The sequence below is a fragment of the Oncorhynchus mykiss genome, chromosome 2, assembly GCF_013265735.2.
Source record: "Oncorhynchus mykiss isolate Arlee chromosome 2, USDA_OmykA_1.1, whole genome shotgun sequence".
Taxonomy (NCBI): domain Eukaryota; kingdom Metazoa; phylum Chordata; class Actinopteri; order Salmoniformes; family Salmonidae; genus Oncorhynchus; species Oncorhynchus mykiss.
In genome coordinates, this window is record NC_048566.1 from 44452259 (window position 1) to 44473636 (window position 21378).

General features: G+C 38.9%; 2 protein-coding genes across 20 annotated transcripts in view; one reads left to right on the forward strand and one right to left on the reverse strand.

The window, feature by feature from the left end:
- Window positions 1-12191, reverse strand: part of LOC110490352 (glucocorticoid modulatory element-binding protein 1) — a 28526-nt gene extending 16335 nt beyond the window's left edge. For 5 of the 8 annotated variants that reach the window (XR_005036881.1, XR_005036880.1, XR_005036883.1 and 2 more), the window contains exons 1-11: window positions 11765-12191; window positions 10803-10879; window positions 7276-7987; window positions 7033-7168; window positions 6101-6237; window positions 5169-5305; window positions 4237-4373; window positions 3305-3441; window positions 2373-2509; window positions 1441-1577; window positions 509-645 (exon numbers count right to left, since the gene is read on the reverse strand). The gene's annotated coding sequence lies outside the window, so the exon portion shown is untranslated. The remainder of the gene's footprint in view (window positions 1-508; window positions 646-1440; window positions 1578-2372; window positions 2510-3304; window positions 3442-4236; window positions 4374-5168; window positions 5306-6100; window positions 6238-7032; window positions 7169-7275; window positions 7988-10802; window positions 10880-11764) is intronic. The other 3 variants (XM_036949419.1, XM_036949412.1, XM_021563746.2) reach the window with 2 other exon arrangements.
- Window positions 12192-12715: 524 nt separating this feature from the next.
- Window positions 12716-20666, forward strand: LOC110490388 (transcription initiation factor TFIID subunit 12). Of its 12 annotated transcripts, none has more exons than XM_021563788.2 (6): window positions 12716-12844; window positions 13974-14207; window positions 14637-14714; window positions 14846-14960; window positions 15882-15970; window positions 19955-20666. In XM_021563788.2, the coding sequence occupies exons 2-6, from the start codon at window positions 14034-14036 to the stop codon at window positions 20015-20017; spliced, it is 519 nt and encodes a 172-aa protein (XP_021419463.1). In that variant the 5' UTR covers window positions 12716-12844; window positions 13974-14033; the 3' UTR covers window positions 20018-20666. The 12 variants fall into 12 exon arrangements, with proteins under 12 accessions (XP_021419463.1, XP_021419486.1, XP_021419455.1 ...); XM_021563811.2 differs by lacking the exon at window positions 12716-12844 and adding an exon at window positions 12965-13117 and having other exon boundaries at window positions 19812-20666; XM_021563780.2 differs by lacking the exon at window positions 12716-12844 and adding an exon at window positions 12965-13117.
- Window positions 20667-21378: the final 712 nt, after the last annotated feature.

The following is a 21378-nucleotide window of genomic DNA, read 5'->3' on the forward strand; positions in this document are numbered from 1 at the left end:
GCAATATGACTGTCTGATTAGTGTATTATATTGTATCAAGTTGTGACTCATCTGTTTAGATAATGTTTACCATATTTCCTTTTTACTGTGATATTTTTTGAAAGAATTTATGAGAACTTCATGTTCACAGAGTGAACTGAATGACACTGAAATGTGAATATATTTGTACTGGGAAAAAAATTGTGACGAATAGTTGTTTCTATTACATTTAACAATTTTATTTGGGCCTCAAATGTTTGTGTACAGAGCTAAAAGTGTGTTGTGGTTGAATAAAACTGACACAAAAGTGCTTTGTTGACATCAAGCGGTAAAGAAAATGTGTGAAAACATAAAACCAAACATTTTTATTTAGTATTAAATTATGTTATGCCCAAATTTACCCATACACAATCACACTGACCAGTTGTGGGTTATTGACTAGGCTACACGTGATATCAGTTTTTGGGGATTGCGTTCACATAGACCTTTTGCACAACATAGCAACATAGCAACGCCCACTTCCACTCACCTTCCTACCCGATACATAGCTTCCTGTCCCGATCGCATCTTGTCAGTAGTGATGGGCATTCCGGCTCTTTTCAGTGAGCCGGCTCGTTCTGGCACCATTGGCTGCTCTCTGCCTTGCACTCCCAACCCTTGGGTCACCTTAATGGGCAAAGCAGGGACCATTCATGACCAGTACCGTCCAACATTGATGACCTGTTATTTACAAGAAAATGTGTCTCTCTTTGCATTGAATGGCTATAGGCTACATATAGATTCCAATATCTAATATATTTCGTAAATAAAATAGCACAAAAAGTAAAATATAATTGTCAAAGTTTAACATATTTGAAAGCTGAAATGCTCATTGAAGTGTCATATGAACTTGTTATACAGTTTAAATCTTTGTTTACAAGAGCTGTACAAAAAAATAGCATGTATTAGAAACAGCAATATGACTGTCTGATTAGTGTATTATATTGTATCAAGTTGTGACTCATCTGTTTAGATAATGTTTACCATATTTCCTTTTTACTGTGATATTTTTTGAAAGAATTTATGAGAACTTCATGTTCACAGAGTGAACTGAATGACACTGAAATGTGAATATATTTGTACTGGGAAAAAAATTGTGACGAATAGTTGTTTCTATTACATTTAACAATTTTATTTGGGCCTCAAATGTTTGTGTACAGAGCTAAAAGTGTGTTGTGGTTGAATAAAACTGACACAAAAGTGCTTTGTTGACATCAAGCGGTAAAGAAAATGTGTGAAAACATAAAACCAAACATTTTTATTTAGTATTAAATTATGTTATGCCCAAATTTACCCATACACAATCACACTGACCAGTTGTGGGTTATTGACTAGGCTACACGTGATATCAGTTTTTGGGGATTGCGTTCACATAGACCTTTTGCACAACATAGCAACATAGCAACGCCCACTTCCACTCACCTTCCTACCCGATACATAGCTTCCTGTCCCGATCGCATCTTGTCAGTAGTGATGGGCATTCCGGCTCTTTTCAGTGAGCCGGCTCGTTCTGGCACCATTGGCTGCTCTCTGCCTTGCACTCCCAACCCTTGGGTCACCTTAATGGGCAAAGCAGGGACCATTCATGACCAGTACCGTCCAACATTGATGACCTGTTATTTACAAGAAAATGTGTCTCTCTTTGCATTGAATGGCTATAGGCTACATATAGATTCCAATATCTAATATATTTCGTAAATAAAATAGCACAAAAAGTCAAATATAATTGTCAAAGTTTAACATATTTGAAAGCTGAAATGCTCATTGAAGTGTCATATGAACTTGTTATACAGTTTAAATCTTTGTTTACAAGAGCTGTACAAAAAAATAGCATGTATTAGAAACAGCAATATGACTGTCTGATTAGTGTATTATATTGTATCAAGTTGTGACTCATCTGTTTAGATAATGTTTACCATATTTCCTTTTTACTGTGATATTTTTTGAAAGAATTTATGAGAACTTCATGTTCACAGAGTGAACTGAATGACACTGAAATGTGAATATATTTGTACTGGGAAAAAAATTGTGACGAATAGTTGTTTCTATTACATTTAACAATTTTATTTGGGCCTCAAATGTTTGTGTACAGAGCTAAAAGTGTGTTGTGGTTGAATAAAACTGACACAAAAGTGCTTTGTTGACATCAAGCGGTAAAGAAAATGTGTGAAAACATAAAACCAAACATTTTTATTTAGTATTAAATTATGTTATGCCCAAATTTACCCATACACAATCACACTGACCAGTTGTGGGTTATTGACTAGGCTACACGTGATATCAGTTTTTGGGGATTGCGTTCACATAGACCTTTTGCACAACATAGCAACATAGCAACGCCCACTTCCACTCACCTTCCTACCCGATACATAGCTTCCTGTCCCGATCGCATCTTGTCAGTAGTGATGGGCATTCCGGCTCTTTTCAGTGAGCCGGCTCGTTCTGGCACCATTGGCTGCTCTCTGCCTTGCACTCCCAACCCTTGGGTCACCTTAATGGGCAAAGCAGGGACCATTCATGACCAGTACCGTCCAACATTGATGACCTGTTATTTACAAGAAAATGTGTCTCTCTTTGCATTGAATGGCTATAGGCTACATATAGATTCCAATATCTAATATATTTCGTAAATAAAATAGCACAAAAAGTAAAATATAATTGTCAAAGTTTAACATATTTGAAAGCTGAAATGCTCATTGAAGTGTCATATGAACTTGTTATACAGTTTAAATCTTTGTTTACAAGAGCTGTACAAAAAAATAGCATGTATTAGAAACAGCAATATGACTGTCTGATTAGTGTATTATATTGTATCAAGTTGTGACTCATCTGTTTAGATAATGTTTACCATATTTCCTTTTTACTGTGATATTTTTTGAAAGAATTTATGAGAACTTCATGTTCACAGAGTGAACTGAATGACACTGAAATGTGAATATATTTGTACTGGGAAAAAAATTGTGACGAATAGTTGTTTCTATTACATTTAACAATTTTATTTGGGCCTCAAATGTTTGTGTACAGAGCTAAAAGTGTGTTGTGGTTGAATAAAACTGACACAAAAGTGCTTTGTTGACATCAAGCGGTAAAGAAAATGTGTGAAAACATAAAACCAAACATTTTTATTTAGTATTAAATTATGTTATGCCCAAATTTACCCATACACAATCACACTGACCAGTTGTGGGTTATTGACTAGGCTACACGTGATATCAGTTTTTGGGGATTGCGTTCACATAGACCTTTTGCACAACATAGCAACATAGCAACGCCCACTTCCACTCACCTTCCTACCCGATACATAGCTTCCTGTCCCGATCGCATCTTGTCAGTAGTGATGGGCATTCCGGCTCTTTTCAGTGAGCCGGCTCGTTCTGGCACCATTGGCTGCTCTCTGCCTTGCACTCCCAACCCTTGGGTCACCTTAATGGGCAAAGCAGGGACCATTCATGACCAGTACCGTCCAACATTGATGACCTGTTATTTACAAGAAAATGTGTCTCTCTTTGCATTGAATGGCTATAGGCTACATATAGATTCCAATATCTAATATATTTCGTAAATAAAATAGCACAAAAAGTAAAATATAATTGTCAAAGTTTAACATATTTGAAAGCTGAAATGCTCATTGAAGTGTCATATGAACTTGTTATACAGTTTAAATCTTTGTTTACAAGAGCTGTACAAAAAAATAGCATGTATTAGAAACAGCAATATGACTGTCTGATTAGTGTATTATATTGTATCAAGTTGTGACTCATCTGTTTAGATAATGTTTACCATATTTCCTTTTTACTGTGATATTTTTTGAAAGAATTTATGAGAACTTCATGTTCACAGAGTGAACTGAATGACACTGAAATGTGAATATATTTGTACTGGGAAAAAAATTGTGACGAATAGTTGTTTCTATTACATTTAACAATTTTATTTGGGCCTCAAATGTTTGTGTACAGAGCTAAAAGTGTGTTGTGGTTGAATAAAACTGACACAAAAGTGCTTTGTTGACATCAAGCGGTAAAGAAAATGTGTGAAAACATAAAACCAAACATTTTTATTTAGTATTAAATTATGTTATGCCCAAATTTACCCATACACAATCACACTGACCAGTTGTGGGTTATTGACTAGGCTACACGTGATATCAGTTTTTGGGGATTGCGTTCACATAGACCTTTTGCACAACATAGCAACATAGCAACGCCCACTTCCACTCACCTTCCTACCCGATACATAGCTTCCTGTCCCGATCGCATCTTGTCAGTAGTGATGGGCATTCCGGCTCTTTTCAGTGAGCCGGCTCGTTCTGGCACCATTGGCTGCTCTCTGCCTTGCACTCCCAACCCTTGGGTCACCTTAATGGGCAAAGCAGGGACCATTCATGACCAGTACCGTCCAACATTGATGACCTGTTATTTACAAGAAAATGTGTCTCTCTTTGCATTGAATGGCTATAGGCTACATATAGATTCCAATATCTAATATATTTCGTAAATAAAATAGCACAAAAAGTCAAATATAATTGTCAAAGTTTAACATATTTGAAAGCTGAAATGCTCATTGAAGTGTCATATGAACTTGTTATACAGTTTAAATCTTTGTTTACAAGAGCTGTACAAAAAAATAGCATGTATTAGAAACAGCAATATGACTGTCTGATTAGTGTATTATATTGTATCAAGTTGTGACTCATCTGTTTAGATAATGTTTACCATATTTCCTTTTTACTGTGATATTTTTTGAAAGAATTTATGAGAACTTCATGTTCACAGAGTGAACTGAATGACACTGAAATGTGAATATATTTGTACTGGGAAAAAAATTGTGACGAATAGTTGTTTCTATTACATTTAACAATTTTATTTGGGCCTCAAATGTTTGTGTACAGAGCTAAAAGTGTGTTGTGGTTGAATAAAACTGACACAAAAGTGCTTTGTTGACATCAAGCGGTAAAGAAAATGTGTGAAAACATAAAACCAAACATTTTTATTTAGTATTAAATTATGTTATGCCCAAATTTACCCATACACAATCACACTGACCAGTTGTGGGTTATTGACTAGGCTACACGTGATATCAGTTTTTGGGGATTGCGTTCACATAGACCTTTTGCACAACATAGCAACATAGCAACGCCCACTTCCACTCACCTTCCTACCCGATACATAGCTTCCTGTCCCGATCGCATCTTGTCAGTAGTGATGGGCATTCCGGCTCTTTTCAGTGAGCCGGCTCGTTCTGGCACCATTGGCTGCTCTCTGCCTTGCACTCCCAACCCTTGGGTCACCTTAATGGGCAAAGCAGGGACCATTCATGACCAGTACCGTCCAACATTGATGACCTGTTATTTACAAGAAAATGTGTCTCTCTTTGCATTGAATGGCTATAGGCTACATATAGATTCCAATATCTAATATATTTCGTAAATAAAATAGCACAAAAAGTAAAATATAATTGTCAAAGTTTAACATATTTGAAAGCTGAAATGCTCATTGAAGTGTCATATGAACTTGTTATACAGTTTAAATCTTTGTTTACAAGAGCTGTACAAAAAAATAGCATGTATTAGAAACAGCAATATGACTGTCTGATTAGTGTATTATATTGTATCAAGTTGTGACTCATCTGTTTAGATAATGTTTACCATATTTCCTTTTTACTGTGATATTTTTTGAAAGAATTTATGAGAACTTCATGTTCACAGAGTGAACTGAATGACACTGAAATGTGAATATATTTGTACTGGGAAAAAAATTGTGACGAATAGTTGTTTCTATTACATTTAACAATTTTATTTGGGCCTCAAATGTTTGTGTACAGAGCTAAAAGTGTGTTGTGGTTGAATAAAACTGACACAAAAGTGCTTTGTTGACATCAAGCGGTAAAGAAAATGTGTGAAAACATAAAACCAAACATTTTTATTTAGTATTAAATTATGTTATGCCCAAATTTACCCATACACAATCACACTGACCAGTTGTGGGTTATTGACTAGGCTACACGTGATATCAGTTTTTGGGGATTGCGTTCACATAGACCTTTTGCACAACATAGCAACATAGCAACGCCCACTTCCACTCACCTTCCTACCCGATACATAGCTTCCTGTCCCGATCGCATCTTGTCAGTAGTGATGGGCATTCCGGCTCTTTTCAGTGAGCCGGCTCGTTCTGGCACCATTGGCTGCTCTCTGCCTTGCACTCCCAACCCTTGGGTCACCTTAATGGGCAAAGCAGGGACCATTCATGACCAGTACCGTCCAACATTGATGACCTGTTATTTACAAGAAAATGTGTCTCTCTTTGCATTGAATGGCTATAGGCTACATATAGATTCCAATATCTAATATATTTCGTAAATAAAATAGCACAAAAAGTAAAATATAATTGTCAAAGTTTAACATATTTGAAAGCTGAAATGCTCATTGAAGTGTCATATGAACTTGTTATACAGTTTAAATCTTTGTTTACAAGAGCTGTACAAAAAAATAGCATGTATTAGAAACAGCAATATGACTGTCTGATTAGTGTATTATATTGTATCAAGTTGTGACTCATCTGTTTAGATAATGTTTACCATATTTCCTTTTTACTGTGATATTTTTTGAAAGAATTTATGAGAACTTCATGTTCACAGAGTGAACTGAATGACACTGAAATGTGAATATATTTGTACTGGGAAAAAAATTGTGACGAATAGTTGTTTCTATTACATTTAACAATTTTATTTGGGCCTCAAATGTTTGTGTACAGAGCTAAAAGTGTGTTGTGGTTGAATAAAACTGACACAAAAGTGCTTTGTTGACATCAAGCGGTAAAGAAAATGTGTGAAAACATAAAACCAAACATTTTTATTTAGTATTAAATTATGTTATGCCCAAATTTACCCATACACAATCACACTGACCAGTTGTGGGTTATTGACTAGGCTACACGTGATATCAGTTTTTGGGGATTGCGTTCACATAGACCTTTTGCACAACATAGCAACATAGCAACGCCCACTTCCACTCACCTTCCTACCCGATACATAGCTTCCTGTCCCGATCGCATCTTGTCAGTAGTGATGGGCATTCCGGCTCTTTTCAGTGAGCCGGCTCGTTCTGCTCAGGTCACCAAAAAGAGCCGGGTCTTTTGGCGCCCAAACGGTTCTTAAAAAAAGGTTTGTATTTTTTCAAGTCAAACAGTTTGTGATAGTTTGACTATAATTGGTGTTAGAACAATTCTAATTAAATTATTAAATGAAATTGTACTCTACCTTGTTATAACCAGCAGCACACAGCAATGCTGACCATATTTTGCTTTTGAGAGATTTGCAATCAGAAATGCAAGCTGCCTCACTTTTGAGGGGCTGATGCAGTTTCTTCTCTCAGTAATTATTTGTCCAGTTTTTGAGAAGACCATCTCAGAGGGAACGGATGTGGCCACTATGCAGTCTCCCTGTCATGACTTTAGTAAGCTGTGGGTAGACCGAGGCCTTGTTCTTCCATCTTTGGAGGAGGGCCTCCTCCAAATAGCATCGGACCTCCATTATGGCATCTGCTGAGGGATTCCTTCATGCTGCATCCCCAGTTGCTCTCTCGTCAAACAGCATCCAAACAGCAGAAGTTTGTGGCACTACTGCTGGTGCTTCTGCTCCATCTGATCCCTCTTCTTCCTGTTGCCCTGGTGCCTGGGCCAGCTGACTGGTGGGGCTGTCCCTCCCTGCTGCTGAGGTTATTCTTTGAAGAGCCTCATCAATCGCTCTGGCATCACTGAAGGCTAACTTCTTAAACCTGGGGGCAAGTGCAGTGGTTTCTGATAGCACGTGATTATATTCCATTCTATGGAACTTTTTGTCCATTGATGAACATAGGGTGTCCATCAACTCTGTCACATGTCCTGTGGTTAGATTTGCTTCTCTCTGGCGGCTGGATGTGATTCGCTGCAGACCCTTACACAGGAGTATCATTTCTGAGGCTGTCACATAGCTGAAACGAGAGAACAGTAACTTATTAATTCAGGTTCATGTTTTGTCTACTGATACTACATTCTCATCTACTGCTAATATACATATATAATACTGGATTGAATAATGATGTAGTAATAACTGCCCTCTCCACTGATCTCCACAGTGACCTGCTCAAAGGGTTCCAGGACTCTGCACATCTCCTCCACCACCTCCCATTCCTCTAGGGTCAGAGCATCAACAGGTGCATTGACAGTGGCCAGGGTAGAGATGATGGCATCCTTTGACTCAAGAAACCACTTCAACATATAAAATGTTGAATTCCACCTTGTAGTGCAGTCTTGTTTAGGCCTCAGCTCAGGCATCCCCATCTGGCGTTGTGTAGACTGTAGTTTTTCTGCACCTACTGCGCTCCTGTGGAAGTATTCCACAGCTCCTTTCACTTTGTCCGGTGGGCTTCATCACCTTCAGAGCATCTCTTACAATCAGGTTGATTGTGTGGGCAAGACATGGTCTATTTTAAAATGTTCATGGCTTTGGTTATGTTAGCTGCATTGTCGCTAACACAACAGACCACTTTTCCATCTACTTGCCATTTTCTGGCCACTCTCAACAGCCAAGTTCTCTGATGTGTGTCTGTCGCTGAACTCAAAACAGTCCAGAAGACAGCTAGACATTGAAAAATCTTCAATGAAGTGACATGTAACCGACCTGTAAGAAGTGGTTACCCTTGATGTCCAGCAGTCAGTGGTAAGGCAAACTGCGGTAGCTTTTTGGGCTCTTTCCCGCACTGAAGCCTGTGTGCTCTCGTACAGTTGTGGAATAAGTGATTTTAAAAGGGTTTTCCTGCTTGAAATTGTGTACATTGGATTTAGACTATTGCGATAATTTCTAGAACCTCTGTCCTCTACGATCGAAAATGGCTGGAAATCGATGCCAATAATTTATCCAATGCAATATCAATTTGGCCTTGTTCTGCTACAGACATAGACTTTGGCATAAACTGGTCCATAGAAGACTGCGTTGCTGTGGGTCGTGGAGTAGGCCTACTTGACTGAGTGGATACATCTCCACATGTGCAGGTGCTGGCTCCAGCACTATCACTAGAAGACCCGCTAGCTTCACAGTTGGGTGCACAGTTCGCATATGCCGGTGTAGGTTGTGCATAGAACCGGCTTTATATGAGATTTTGTTTTGGCAAATTCTACACTGTGCTCTAACATTGTCTACATTATTAAAATGCATCTAAATGCTACTGTGCTTCCGACTCATTTTCCAGCTGTTGTTTTCACAGCTGTCCTTCCTCTCTCTCCTCGGCTGCTAAGTGTGTGACTGTGAGTAAGTTGGCTCGGCCCTCCCTCACCCATCGTTGGTTCATTGGTTGACACTGCATGTCTGATTGACAGGAACAACAGGTGAGGCTGTTAGTCTGAGCAGACAGTCAGAACGAATGTGTGTGCTTGAGTATTTAGGCCTATTATTATTTTATTTTTTTGTTCTTTGAATTAATTAATTTAAAATATTTTGATTATTCAGATCTTCATTTTTTTGTAAATAGAGTCGGCTCTTAGAGCAGACATGTTCGTGAACGACCCATCACTACTTGTCAGCCATACTAGCCTCGAAGTCGCTCATTTTATCATTACCTCAGTATATTAATATAATCATATTTCTATACATTTTTTAAATTTGATTGGGTTCTGTCTTTTGTCTGTTTAGCAAGCAAACGTTCGCTACCAGTACCTAGCTAACGTTAGTGCTAAGGACGTTAACATTATTAGTTGGTACGGCATCTTTATTGGAAGTTAGGAATTTAAGAAGATTTCATTGAACCTTCTAGTGGGCTTCGACATCTAAAAAAGGGAGCAGTACCTTTGCTATTCCAGTGGAATATTACGATGTCCAAGAGATCTTCATGTCACTGATGGGAAGCATCAACTGCATCTGGGCTGTGGCTTGCCTTCTCACAAAACTACCAGTGAAGGCCTCGTGAAGGCATGGGCCAAGGAGCAATGAGCTACTACCACAATGCATCTATCCTTTTTTAGCTGTGTCCATCCACATTGTCTAACACCCCATTGTTCCTTTATTGATAACAAATACCTCTGCTTATACTCCAAACAAAATGTTATAGTTTTTATTTAGTGATGAGAACAGAAACATTTTACGGAATTATTTTACATTTTTAATGAATTGCACAGACAGATGTTGGTTTGTTTCTCTTTCATGAATTGAAAGATAAAGGAGCCTGTCCCTTGTTATTTAGTCTTTCCTGCCTAAGAACTTTTGCATGTACACATAAGTAGTGTCAGTCACCCTTCTCTAATTAGTGAGAACACCACTGGGTCTCTATGTATTCTCTCACCTGAAGAGACTGTGTGAAGCTGGTCTTCTTCATTGAGCACAAGTACAGCCTTGAAAGTTGCTCTCCAGTCTGTAGCCACCCAGGGGCAGTAAAGGGAATGGTGGTGTCTCCTTATAGTGAACTATGGTCACGTTGTGATTGGAGGCTGCTGGTAAGACAGGAGGCTCCCCACCTGTACCTTTCCAAAATGGGAGTCAACTAAAAGCTTTTCAGCAGACATCCCCATGCTGCAGATCAATGGTTTGGATAGAGGGTCAAAGTTCTTGTATGCCTCTTCTATCTGGAGAACTGAGAGGTCAGGGAGCATTCCAAAAAAGGGCGCTGTAGAGTACTTCCGCAAAGCAGCCGCTGTGGTTAGCCAATCTAAACAATGTACTTGAAACCACCTGAAATTAAATAATTTTATATAGTCTAAGTTTAATAGGATATGACCAGCTACTACCTACTATACTGGTTATTAGGGAATACTCACGTAATCCCTCCTTCTGCCATGCGCTTTTTGGTGGGCTTGGTGATGGTCATTTTGCCTATGGGCCCAGGTTGCAGACCCTGTAAAAAGACAGTGCCGGGGCACTATTCTAAATCTAATCATGAGACGATTTAAGTTTTTATTAAATCATTTATTAGCATTATGGTGGGATTATAACCATATGATTTTGATATGTGGTATAGCTATTAAAACATATCATAGTCCTTGGCTTACGCCACTGCTGCTCGGCCTCTGTGCAGCTATGCACAGGTGGGACGACTGGTGTTCCCATCTTAGTGTGCAGACTGGAATAGTAATGCAACTGTGTGGTGATGTTGTGTCATTGTTACTGGCTCACAGCGATTCAGTACAACCCACGTGGGGATATAAAATCACTCAACATGTGTCACGACTAGCAGACAGGAATGACTGGCGCAACATGCAACAGCCAATGAATTCATTACAGCAATACGGATTTAAACTTTTCTATTAAGGGTATATGTCCTTGTTTAAATGTAATCTAATGTGTCTAACATAACAGAGCTTATATAAACAGCAAGGAAGAGAAATGAACAATTACTACACTAAGAACGCTTTCATCGACATGGGTTAAACCTAGTCCTAGACTAAGCAATGCCTCTTAATGCAGATCTCCATTGACAGGAACTTCTTAGTCTAAGACTAGGCTTCATCTCTGACTGTGTAACCTGCATATAGTGTGTCACAAACACCTGACTTTTCACCCTACACTCAAACTGTGTGGTTTCTCATTTTTCCTCCTGGACCTGTAGCAGCAAACCCTTATGCTGACCTCTGTCACGTTGGCCCTGTTCTAAGCTGTTTGGAATCAAAAGAAAGAGCAATCATAATGTTAGCTAACTACTGCAAAAGGCACGTCTTAAACTACGTTACAGCTTTGAGTAAACGTCCTTGTCTGATCTGATAGGCAACTTGGCTATACTTACCTTTATAGTTGAAAAGGTAACTGGACACAAAGTTTGAATCCTTGTTTTTAACTTGGAGTTCGGTGCTTTGCTACTTGTCTTGGCCAGACGATGTACATCCGTCAATGGCAGCTCTTACAAGCGTCTTGAGTAAAACAGTGCCATGATTGGTAAGGGAGGGAGGCGTTGGCTAATTGCTAGCCACCTTACTAGTTAGAACGTTAATAGGTAGCTAGTGAAGAAACTAAAAAAGACACAGCACACAATAATCGAATTACAAAAATCACTAACTGAACGGATAAACATAATTTTCAACAAGAATTATAAAAATAAAAAAACCACTAGAAATATGATAATATTAATATACTGAGATAATAATAAAACGAGGGACTTCGAAGCTAGTATGGCTACAATCAGGCTGACAGGACGCGATCGAGACAGGAAGCTATGTATCGGGTCGGAAGTAGAGCGGAAGTGGGCGTTGCTACATTGTGCAACATTTCCCTTTTTTTCTTAATTTTTTTCTATTAACAACAAATCAATACATAAAGCACATGAGGTAACACAAGCATACATAGATTACAAACAATGGACAATCGAGCTAGGGGGTACAATATCACATTACAATTACACAAGGACCTTAAGGGACATACAAATACTTACATATTACTTACTAACAGCTTTTTTGTTAGTAGAGCATTTAACCGTCTTAAAATACAGTTCAATTTCTTTTTGTAGGGTACGAAAATGTGGTTTTCTGTTTGTAAATTTACATTTGTGTATATGACATTTGGCCAAAAGTATAATGAAATTAATTACATAAAAATGTTTCAGCTTATTTCTATTGTATGTAAAGAATCCAAACAGTACATCTCTCCACAATAGTGTAAAATCTTCATAAATGTGTTAAATTATAATTGTGCAACATTTCCCTCATCAGACACTGGGGGGAGGAGTACGTCTATTTGGGTGTACCAGAAATAGTTATTAAAATAGGAAGATAAGAAAAAAAATCGGAATTTCTTGCCATAGACAGGTTTGTGTTGTGTGGACTTAAATTAACTAGTTTAAAACATGGGGAGATAGTGTTTGTTTTGTCAGGTAAGTATTCAAAACATATGTATATATGTCTATGAGAGATTACTTGTACATTTTACCAGCTAGCTTCACAGCGTAATGATTATGGGAAGAGCTCAGTTATTTACTGCTCGCGTCCTCTCTCCTTCTCAAAAACACATTGGATGAGAAAGCCAGAGGTCCCGCGCTTCGGACCCTCTCCTCCAATAGGTTTTTGAGAAGGAGGCAAAGATAGATGACGTCTGCAATTGAGATCCTCCCCATGTCGTGTTAGCAGGTATCTAGCTGGCTATTAAGGTATTTATTTACTATATGTAAATATGCTTGCTTGGACCATTCCATGGTAAATGTGGCCGTTGTGTCTTCAAGCTGAATATTTGCTAAATCTGTAACGTTACCTAGTTAAACCATGTTAGCCTGCTAACTAACTGACGTTAACTGAAATTAGCTGTGGTTGTGATGCATTTTAGTTTTTCAACATGATTACGGATTCCTTTAGTTAAACTCAACGCTTGTCTCACGATATCATACAATCAACATGTGCTTAATAAATATTTATCCAGTTAACATGTCGGCCGGCTAGCTAGTCAACAAACATAGCCTGCTAGCTAACATAGCTGTCACGTGAGTGTTGATATGCCCATACGCAATAATGTAAGACTGACAGACGGTGTAATGTTTACTGGTTTGCCAGCCGCAATGTGTGATATTTGTTTTTTTAACTACCCAGTAAATATCCATATAAATATCATGCCAGGTTTTGTAACCTAGGTTTTAGTTAGCTAGTCTGACATTTAAATGGATAACTGCCTAGATGTGATATGATATGACTAGGTTTTAAGATCTGTAGAATTTTTTTCCCAAATTATGTTTGTTTTTCAGGTTTTCATGCTCAAAATCACACTTAAAGCATTGTTGTGGACTACAATATTAACTACATCAGGAGACGACTTTTGAGGTCTGGGGAAAAATAGAAGAAATGTGGGTTTTGGGGTGGAGTTACCCTTTAATGCAGGTGTTCTCCACAACGCAGATTTTATAAGGCCCTAGTCATATCCCATCTACCAGTCTATCCGCACCCTGGTATTCTGTGTGCTTGTTGATTGAGGGCGCAAGGAGCTTTTTTTCTCACACTTTTCCCTTTTGATTCCAGTTTCACGGTCCTTACGACGACAGTGCAGACCCAGAGAGAGGCCCCACCGTCTGGCAGATTATGACCCAGTGCCACCCACTGTCCAACCACTCCAACTTCTTCACCGTGAAAGCCGAGGCCTCCTCAACACTACCTCTCGCCACCAGCATGGCCAATTGCAACACCGCCGCCGTTCCAGGGAAGGTGATGGGCACACCTGGCCCTGCCGGCAGAATCAGCCCAGAAGGAAGTCAGGTGATTCCTCTTATCCATTTCCTCATCACCTACCTGGGGCATGCTGTAAAAAGTTTTGCGACAGAAAATGAAAATGTATCTTTCTTATTGGACAGGAAGTCCCTCCCTGTTTCAGTTTGGATTCTTCCATTTGGTGGCTAATAAGCATGACCATGCAAGAGTATACCTCTTGCTGGGTGACGGTTTTAAATAGAATTGTTCAAAGAATTCACTATAACTGTAACGTACAATTACTACTTGGCTTTACATACATTGACGCCAATCCTTCAGTTTCATGTGCAGGTTGATTCTGTAAAAACATGTCTTCTATATTCATCTCCCTTGCCAGATGCCAAGTTTCAGGGTGTACAATGAGCGTGTAGCCACTCTGCTTGACTGCTTCGAGTGCACCATTGACTATGACGAACAACCTGTTTGCCCTCCACTCAGGTGTTGAGTAAAAAGAAGCTGCAGGACCTCGTAAGAGAGATTGACCCCAATGAGCAGCTCGATGAGGATGTGGAGGAGGTATGCTTCCTAGCTCAGAAGTGTCTTTCACTGAAGATGGCGTCCCAAACCACAATGCAAAGACTAGTGCATGCAATGTTTAGGAGCCTCATCACTTGTCACCTGAGGTCCCCCATCTGTCTTCCTCTCAGATGCTGCTACAGATTGCAGATGACTTCATTGACAGTGTGGTGACGGCTGCCTGTCAGCTGGCCCGCCATCGCAAATCCAACACCTTAGAAGTGAAGGACGTCCAGCTACACCTGGGTGAGTAAAAGTACAGGCTAATACTGGTTGATGGGGTGCCACAGGGTTCAATTCTCGGGCCGACTCTTTTCTCTGCATACATCAATGATGTCGGTCATTGTTGCTGGTGATTCACTGATCCACCTGTACGCAGACGACACCATTCTGTATACTTCTGGCCCTTCTTTGGACACTGTTAACTAACATCTAGACGAGCTTCAATGCCATACAACTCTTCTTCCGTTGCCTCCAACTGCTCTTAAATGCAAGTACCTTCTGCACATCTATCAACTCAGTGTTTAATTGCTATATTGTAATTATTTCGTCCCTATGGCCTATTTATTGCCTCACTTCCCTTATCTTACCTCATTTGCACTCACTGTATATAGACTTTTTCTATTGTATTATTGACTGTTTGTTTATTCCATGTGTAACTCTGTGTTGTTGTTTGTGTCGCACTGCTTTGCTTTATCTTGGTCAGGTCGCAGTTGTAAATGAGAACTTGTTCTCAACTAGCCTACCTGGTTAAATAAAGGTGAAGGAAAAAAATGGTTGGAGCAGCTGCTGGAGTCAGGGCTATATGCTGAACATTTTTGAGAAATGTTGGCGCACACAAAGAAATTTAGGATCACAATATTAGCGGTAATAACGATAGAATCCTTCATTTTTCTAGGTCCACTGGTGCTTCTCAATAAAAATTCCAGGTGCATATGTGAGTAAAATAGTCGCACCGTAGAGTCCTGGCAGCTATTGTGACAGTGTTTGTCTCCATTACTGGAATGATTAATTTTCAATGGCAAAAATGAACAGAGTCTTGAGTGCAGTTTTGAGTTTTAAAGATATGCATATAAAAGGTGGATGAAGTTAATGGACCATTTCCTATTGAGTGTATTTTCTCCTGGATTTTTATTCTCACTCCCTATGTTGTCTGCCACTCAACAGAGCGCCAATGGAACATGTGGATTCCTGGCTATGGTTCAGATGAGATTCGGCCGTATAAGAAGGCTTGTACCACAGAGGCCCACAAACAGGTTTGTTTGTCACTCTTTCATCTTAATCACACCCAGGGTTCACATTTATACTAATGAATTGTGCTAAACGTTCAATAATTTAAATGAACAGTGCTGTGAAAGTATTTTACCCATTTCTGAGTTTTTCTATTTTTCAATATTTTTGATACTGATTGTTATCAGATTTTCAACCAAAACCCAATATTAGATAAAGGGAACCTGAGTTTACAAGTAACAAAGAAAAATGTACTTATTTTATTAATTAACAAAGTTATGCAACACCCAATTCCCCTGTGTGAAAAAGTAATTGCCCCCTTACACTCAATAACTGGTTGTGCCACCTTTAGCTGAATGACTGCAACCAAATTTCATCGGAAAAGTTTACTCAAGTTTGCCAAAAAGCACCTGGATGATCATCAAGACTCTTAGAAGAATGAATCAAGTGTTTGGTTTTCACCAGGCATAATAGGACCGATGTCACCCAAAGAACATTCTTCTAAGAGTATTGATGATCATCCAGGAGCTTTTTGGCAAACTTGAGAACTTTGCAGATTAAATTTGGTTGCAGCCATTCAGCTAAAGGTGGCACAACCAGTTACACAGTAAGAACCTTCTAACAATGGTCAAGCATGGTGGTGGGTGGTAGTGTGATAGTTTTAGGATGCTTTGGCACCTCAGGACCTAGACGACTTGCCTTAATAGAAGGAACTCGGGCTGGGCGATATGACGATATATATATTGTGTGACAATAGAGCATAATATGAAACGATAGACGCTTTTCTATCATTTATTTTGTTGTGTCGCAAATCACTCTTTACGGCAATATTTGTCGTCAATTGGACGACGTTTTGCTTTCTTCCACACGGGGAAATTTGCAACACAAACAGAGGAGAGTGAACGTGACACCGAGCAAGGACCTCCTACCTAAAAGAGGGGCTTCTTTGGTCGCATGCACGTGGTTTGGGTATGAAAAGTCTGACACGGACAAAAAAAACGTCATCTGCAAAATATGCCGAAGGACGGTCCCGACAACAGGCTCAAACACCACTAACCTCTGTGAAACAGTACGGAGAGAGTCTATAGATGAGACTCAAAAAAGTAGAGTCGAGTGCTCAACACAAACCCCCGACTCACAAGAGTCTTTTGCCCGCGGCACACCAAATGCCAAAGATTCACGAAGATGGAAGGAGATAACAGCTGCCATTACAACTTACATCTGCAAAGGCATGGCCCCAATTTACACGGTCGAGAAACAGGGGTTTCGTGAGTTGGTGCTAACACTCGACCAAGGTACCAAATGCAAATTGATATGTGTGTCACACACATTAATGCCAAAATAACATGCAAAACAGGCAAGCCCCCAAATAAATAAATATATATATATATATACAGTGCCTTGCGAAAGTATTCGGCCCCCTCAAACTTTGCGACCTTTTGCCACATTTCAGGCTTCAAACATAAAGATATAAAACTGTATTTTTTTGTGAAGAATCAACAACAAGTGGGACACAATCATGAAGTGGAACGACATTTATTGGATATTTCAAACTTTTTTTAACAAATCAAAAACTGACAAATTGGGCGTGCAAAATTATTCAGCCCCCTTAAGTTAATACTTTGTAGCGCCACCTTTTGCTGCGATTACAACTGTAAATCGCTTGGGGTATGTCTCTATCAGTTTTGCACATCGAGAGACTGACATTTTTTCCCATTCCTCCTTGCAAAACAGCTCGAGCTCAGTGAGGTTGGATGGAGAGCATTTGTGAACAGCACTTTTCAGTTATTTCCACAGATTCTTGATTGGATTCAGGTCTGGACTTTGACTTGGCCATTCTAACACCTGGATATGTTTATTTTTGAACCATTCCATTGTAGATTTTGCTTTATGTTTTGGATCATTGTCTTGTTGGAAGACAAATCTCCGTCCCAGTCTCAGGTCTTTTGCAGACTCCATCAGGTTTTCTTCCAGAATGGTCCTGTATTTGGCTCCATCCATCTTCCCATCAATTTTAACCATCTTCCCTGTCCCTGCTGAAGAAAAGCAGGCCCAAACCATGATTCTGCCACCACCATGTTTGACAGTGGGGATGGTGTGTTCAGCTGTGTTGCTTTTACGCCAAACATAACGTTTTGCATTGTTGCCAAAAAGTTCAATTCTGGTTTCATCTGACCAGAGCACCTTCTTCCACATGTTTGGTGTGTCTCCCAGGTGGCTTGTGGCAAACTTTAACCGACACTTTTTATGGATATCTTTAAGAAATGGCTTTCTTGCCACTCTTCCATAAAGGCCAGATTTGTGCAATATACGACTGATTGTTGTCCTATGGACAGAGTCTCCCACCTCAGCTGTAGATCTCTGCAGTTCATCCAGAGTGATCATGGGCCTCTTGGCTGCATCTCTGATCAGTCTTCTCCTTGTATGAGCTGAAAGTTTAGATGGACAGCCAGGTCTTGGTAGATTTGCAGTGGTCTGATACTCCTTCCATTTCAATATTATCGCTTGCACAGTGCTCCTTGGGATGTTTAAAGCTTGGGAAATCTTTTTGTATCCAAATCCGGCTTTAAACTTCTTCACAACAGTATCTCGGACCTGCCTGGTGTGTTCCTTGTTCTTCATGATGCTCTCTGTGCTTTTAACGGACCTCTGAGACTATCACAGTGCAGGTGCATTTATACGGAGACTTGATTACACACAGGTGGATTGTATTTATCATCATTAGTCATTTAGGTCAACATTGGATCATTCAGAGATCCTCACTGAACTTCTGGAGAGAGTTCTAAAGAAAAGGAGAAATAATCAAATATGAGTAAGTACCTTTTATTTGTTGAGTATAATTCAAAATGTAATAAGAAATAGGCCTTTACATGTGGTAATTTTATATAAACTATTTATTCATTGAATTTACAGCAAATGTGCCATATTGTTATATATATCGTTATCAGGATATGAAATTACCTATATCGGGATATGAGATTTTGGCCATATCACCCAGCCCTAGAAGGAACCGCTGAGTCATGCAGCAAGATAATGATCCAAAACACACAATCAAGTCGACATGAAAATGGCCAAAAAGCAGCCCATTTGAAGTTTTGGAATGGCCTAGTCAAAGTCCAGACCTAATCCCAATTGATGTTGTGGCAGGACTTGAAATGAGCAGTTCATGCTTGAAAACCCATGTGTTGCTATAATAAAGCAGTTCTGCATGGAAGAGTGGGCTAGACATCTTTACAAATGAAGCATTTGTGTTTAGTGAGTCCGCCAGATCAGACCAGGAATGTTCTCTTGATGTGTGTGTGAATTTGTGAAAGTGTGTGAATTTGACAATTTTCCTGTCCTGCTAAGCATTCAAAATATAACGTGTACTTTTAGGGTGTCAGGGAAAATGTATGGAGTAAAAGTACATTATTTTCTTTAGGAATGTAGTGAATATTAAAGTACAGATACCCCAAAAGCTAATTAAGTAGTACTTTAAAGTATTTTTACTTAAGTACTTTACACCACTGGAAATGAGTATGTAATTGTTGTGTTATTTGTTCACTCAGGTTCCATTTGTCTAATATTAGGTTCTGGTTGAAGATATAACATTCAGTATCAAAAATATGCAAAAGTAGAGAGAATTAGAAAGGGGGCAAATACTGTTTCACAGCACTGTACATGTATTATATAATTATTATTTTGGTGTATTGTTTGTTTAGGAAGTATTGAAAATAATTTCCATAATTTAATATGGGACTGATATGTGGTTGTCTTACCAACCTTAGTTGAATGCACTGACTGTAAGGTGCTCTGGATAAGAATGTCTACGAAAAAATGACCTAAATGCAGTAGTGATTGAGCATGTTTTTCATTTGTCTCATCCAGAGAATGGCATTGATCCGCAAAACAACCAAAAAGTAGCAAGACCTGGAACCAGCCTCGCACAAACACTCTGTGCTTTTTGTCTTTTCTCTGTGTATTTCTAATAATGGGGGACATTGTTTCACCCATGTCTTCATCTTCCCCAGGTTTTGTGTGTGATTTGTCAGCTCCATCATCACACAAGTATTTTGATCTTCAGTCCGTTTTAATGCTTTTCACCACAGACTGGCCAAAATCACACATTCCTCATTCAGTGTAAATGTACACTCTGGTATGGAGTGTTGTTTTGGGACAGTGTTTTGTTTTTGGAATTATCTGTTCAACTTTACTTTTTTGTTAAGGGGGTAACCACCAAACACGCACATCTTCAATATGGTGGTGTCTTCCATACTCTTTCCCAAATTTTTTTAAAAAAACTTTTTTTTTATTTTATTTTATTTTGTCTGGCATGTGTTTGCTGTTGTGTGTTTAGTTTTTGTCACACAAACAAACCCCCTTCATCTAACATCAGAAATATACACCATTTGCATTTAGTTGGTTTCCAGGATACTGTCATGGCACAATGTTTTTGTGTGGTGTAGGGATCTGATGTCATCTCCACAGTTCATTAGAAATGTACCCAGGACATTGTTTTTCATAAGATGTCAACAATTAACAACAAATGACTGACTATTATTCAAAAAATAATAAGTATGTGAAGTATGTCTTGTGTCGCCAGACTGCAGTGAGATGTGGTTAGGTAATGGTCCTTATTTGGGGATGTGTGGGGAAGCTGTAACATTTGTTTTACTTTATATTGGCAGTGTTTTAGTTAAACCTGTTATTTTTATTCCATAAATAAGATTCATATTTCACTTGGCATTTAATTTGTGTGTTTATTTCACTGTTCAGTCATGTTCTTTCTCATTTGTTGTAAACTTGAGTTTTTCAGAGTTCACTTTCTATATAAATGGATTACATCAGTATATCACTATTCAGGGTAAAGAGATTTGACTACATTTTCATAACTGTAATACCACTGGTGTAGAGTTTCTCAATTCTGGAGGACAAACTAATGACCTCCTTCAGAAAATTCCCTGTTCACACACTTGCAAAGAATTTTACATCTGTTATGTCCATGTTCTGACAAGTTGGCACAATTGGTAATGCCCATCTTGTAACATTTCTTCTCATCCGGTGAAGGGCCTCAAGTCAAGATCATAATCTTTTGTCCAAGATGGCAGTCAGTTTTTCAAGGGCAGCATTGTGACATGGCATACAGTTGAAGTCGGAAGTTTACATACACTTAGGTTGGAGTCATTAAAACTCGTTTTTCAACCACTCCACAAATTTCTTGTTAACAAACTATAGCTTTGGCAAGTCGGTTTTGTGCATGACACAAGTCATTTTTCCAAATTTTTCTGTTTACAGACAGATTATTTCACTTAGAATTCACTGTATCACAATTCCAGTGGTCAGAAGTTTACATACACTAAGTTGACTGCCTTTTTTAAACAGCTTGGAAAATTCCTGAAAATGATGTCATGGCTTTAGAAGCTTCTGATAGGCTAATTGACATAATTTGAGTCAA